Source organism: Aedes albopictus, chromosome 3 (assembly GCF_035046485.1).
Source record: "Aedes albopictus strain Foshan chromosome 3, AalbF5, whole genome shotgun sequence".
Taxonomy (NCBI): domain Eukaryota; kingdom Metazoa; phylum Arthropoda; class Insecta; order Diptera; family Culicidae; genus Aedes; species Aedes albopictus.
The window spans coordinates 294,564,916-294,567,993 of record NC_085138.1 but is presented as its reverse complement, the minus strand read 5'-3'; the positions used below and the strand labels follow the sequence as shown (position 1 = coordinate 294,567,993).

At 36.9% G+C, this 3,078-nt stretch overlaps 1 protein-coding gene across 1 annotated transcript; it reads right to left on the bottom strand.

Moving 5' to 3' along the window:
- Positions 1-535: 535 nt before the first annotated feature.
- LOC134290780 (uncharacterized) lies at positions 536-1,033 on the bottom strand. The gene has a single exon (XM_062857978.1). It carries the CDS (start codon positions 1,031-1,033, stop codon positions 536-538), a length of 498 nt encoding a protein of 165 aa, XP_062713962.1.
- Between the last annotated feature and the right edge of the window lie 2,045 nt (positions 1,034-3,078).

Sequence of the window (3,078 nt, the reverse complement as noted above, 5' to 3'; positions counted from 1 at the left end):
CTAAATGTTCTAATGCCGAAAATCAGTATAACAGTCTCATATTGATTTAAATTTAAATCAACACTCAGATAGCCCAGTCCGGAAAGTAAAAATATGTGTATACATAAAGACATCATTCACGCGGATATAATCACATTTTATACATTCTTTTCTTAAATAATCTCAATTTTGTACAGTTACACCAGATTTTTTTTGAACAGGTCGGTTTTTGCTATTGCAACAGGATCAAAACTGACTAAGTTATAGCAAAAAAAAAACGGCTCGCGAAAAACGAAAAGCGGGTGCATTTTATCTTTCCGCTCTTATAGATGAAACGATCATTTCATTACCCACATCCAAAGAAGCGCTTCAACATATAAACGACTTCATCGATCAAATCACGCGAGTCGTTGATGCGCACGAAATAGGCGAAAAAGGATGTGAAAACAACATGCGCACCCTCATTGAAAACCTCATGCACTATGGCCTATCAAACTTCCCTCTTCTCATCTCATAACTTATCGCATCCGATCGCATCTCACCTTAGCCACTATGGTCACAGCCTAACGTACGTGCCGTGGCTGTTCACAACAATGTGCGACGGTATTGGTTTATCCAACCGCATCCGAACGACGCGCACACCATTGGGTATCCCCGAGAAGAAGTTCTTCCACACTTCGTTATGAATGGAGATCACTCTCCCGTACTGCTGCAAGTGGTCGGCGATGGAGTCGTTGCAGATTTGCGGCGGAAGATCGTGAATCCTCACGGTTGTTGTTGGACCATCCACGTATACCGGGATGTAGTATTTTACTCCCTCGAGAACGAAGCAGTGTTGTAGGTGATGCAGTTTTTGTAGCCGCGGGGCTACACCAGGGTCATTCATCTCAATATACAGGCAGTTTTTAATGTTATGGATCTGAATGCTCCTTACATCAGCCATATCAAGTTTTACAAAACACTTCAGGAACTTTTCCACTTCTTCCAAAGCGGGGCGCTTTGGCAAGATACCAAAATCCACTACTAACGTGTTTTTTCTGCTGTATTGTGACATCTTGCTTCGATACAAGAGCAATCAAAGGAAAGGAAGAAGACGTCCGTCGCGCACGAAGAGCGGTTGTCAACTGACACGAAAATGGATAAAAAATGTAAGTTAGAAAAAGTGCCGAAAAGTACTAATTTTCAGAACAAGTGTCGAAAAGTAGCACTTTTCGGCACTTTTATTTCAATAAAAAAGTAGGCCGTTACAACGCTCTTTTTGTCGGTTAAAAGATGACGTTTTCACAACGTAATGGCAAAAAAAGTATTTACATCCTATAAGGTACTGGAATTGAAGTTTATAAAGTTTCCTTCTCAAAAATATTTTGTTAAAAATTTTCCGCGAGTTTGGGCATAGCTTTTCCGACTTTCCTTTATGAATTTTCTTAACGGTGGAAAATTTTGTGGAAAACTTTTTCCAGGTGGTTTTTTTTCTGAATTCCTGAGAAAATTTGCTTTCATATTCATCTAAAAAAAACTTTGTTTCTACTATGCTTCGTTCTTGAGTTATGATATTTCAAAGAAAATACTTATATGGTACATCTGGACATTTTCTCAAAATTGGTCATGACTTTGAAACAAAAAATCCAAAAAAATCAGCGATTAAAGCTTATAAAAAACCTTCTCAAAAATTTTTTTTTGAAAATTTTCCTTGAGTTCGGGCATAGTTTTTCCGGCTTTTCTTTACGAATTTTCTAAACGGTGGAAAATTTTTGTGGAAAACTTATTCCAGTTCACATTTTTTTTTTTTTTTGATTCCTGAGAAACTTTTCTTCCATTATCATAAAAAAAAACTTTGTTTCTACGTTGCTTCGTTCGTGAGATATGATTTTTCAAAGTAAGTAGTGTCAGGAGAAAACAAAAAAAATCCACCTGAATTTTCCGGAAAAATAGGCGTCATATAACTGTCATATCTCGGAAACCAGTGAACCGAATTGAATGAAATTTTAAGCGTTTATCAACAGTTTATTAATGCTTCACAAGTTATTAAAACATATGATCTTTTTGGACGTTGGAAAAAGTAATCATGATTGGAACTTTTTGGATCGATCTGGAAAAAATGTAAATTGTTTACATCAATGTCGATAAATTTTAATTCTTATATCCAAACATGTTCTACTTTTGTTCTCAAGATATCTCTAATAAGATATATTAGAGCCTACTTGGATTAAAGGAAAACCACATTTAAGCCTTCAGTACACGCTTTGCCAAGTGTGCAAATTTTTCCGCACGCATAACCCAGCATGCCAACAGTGGTCGCAACATTGACAAAACATCGGAAAAGTCAAGCGTTTGCTTTGATGTCGGTTGCAGCGTGCGGAATAGTTTGCACACTTGGCAAAGCGTGTACTGAAGGCTTTAGTATTTTTGTTTGGTATTGTGAATCTGACCTATTTTCCTATGGCTGAAAATATCAAACCGGTATAATTTGAGAATTATTGATGCACTCTCAGAAAAATTACAGCTTGTTGAACTTTTTTGTGAGAGAAAAAAAGTTGCCTATCCCAAACATTTTGGCCACCCCCTGTATGTGGATAGGAACGGATACGTGCGCCACACAGAGGTCCAATTTTGAGAAAAGCTAGCAGAAACTCAATTTTTGAACATGTTTTATATGGGATACAGTATATTGAGCATTCACCCATACTATCAGGAGCACTAACTGGCGTTTAAAAAAATTGAAAATAATGATTTTATATCCTGTTACAGCGCTGAATAGCTGCAGATGGAAAAAGTGCTGAATTTTTGATAAAGAACACAAACAAGTTGAACCACTTCAAAAGTCTATTGATATAAGTGATACAATGCCTTTCGAAAGTTTATTTGTAAGTTCTTGTGTATATCAGACATCTGCAATGGAGCAAGAGATCAAAATAACACTTTTGGCTTCAAAATTGACATGACATGTCATTAGTATGAAAAATTCTTTCAGTTTGAATTCAAAGTGTCTTACATATTGCTCCCCGCTACTCCCCGCGGGGAGATTCCGTTCAAATGCTCGTTTATGTATGCAGAATCGGTTAAAGACAAATTCAACTGCCAAGAGCTTGTACCGACTTT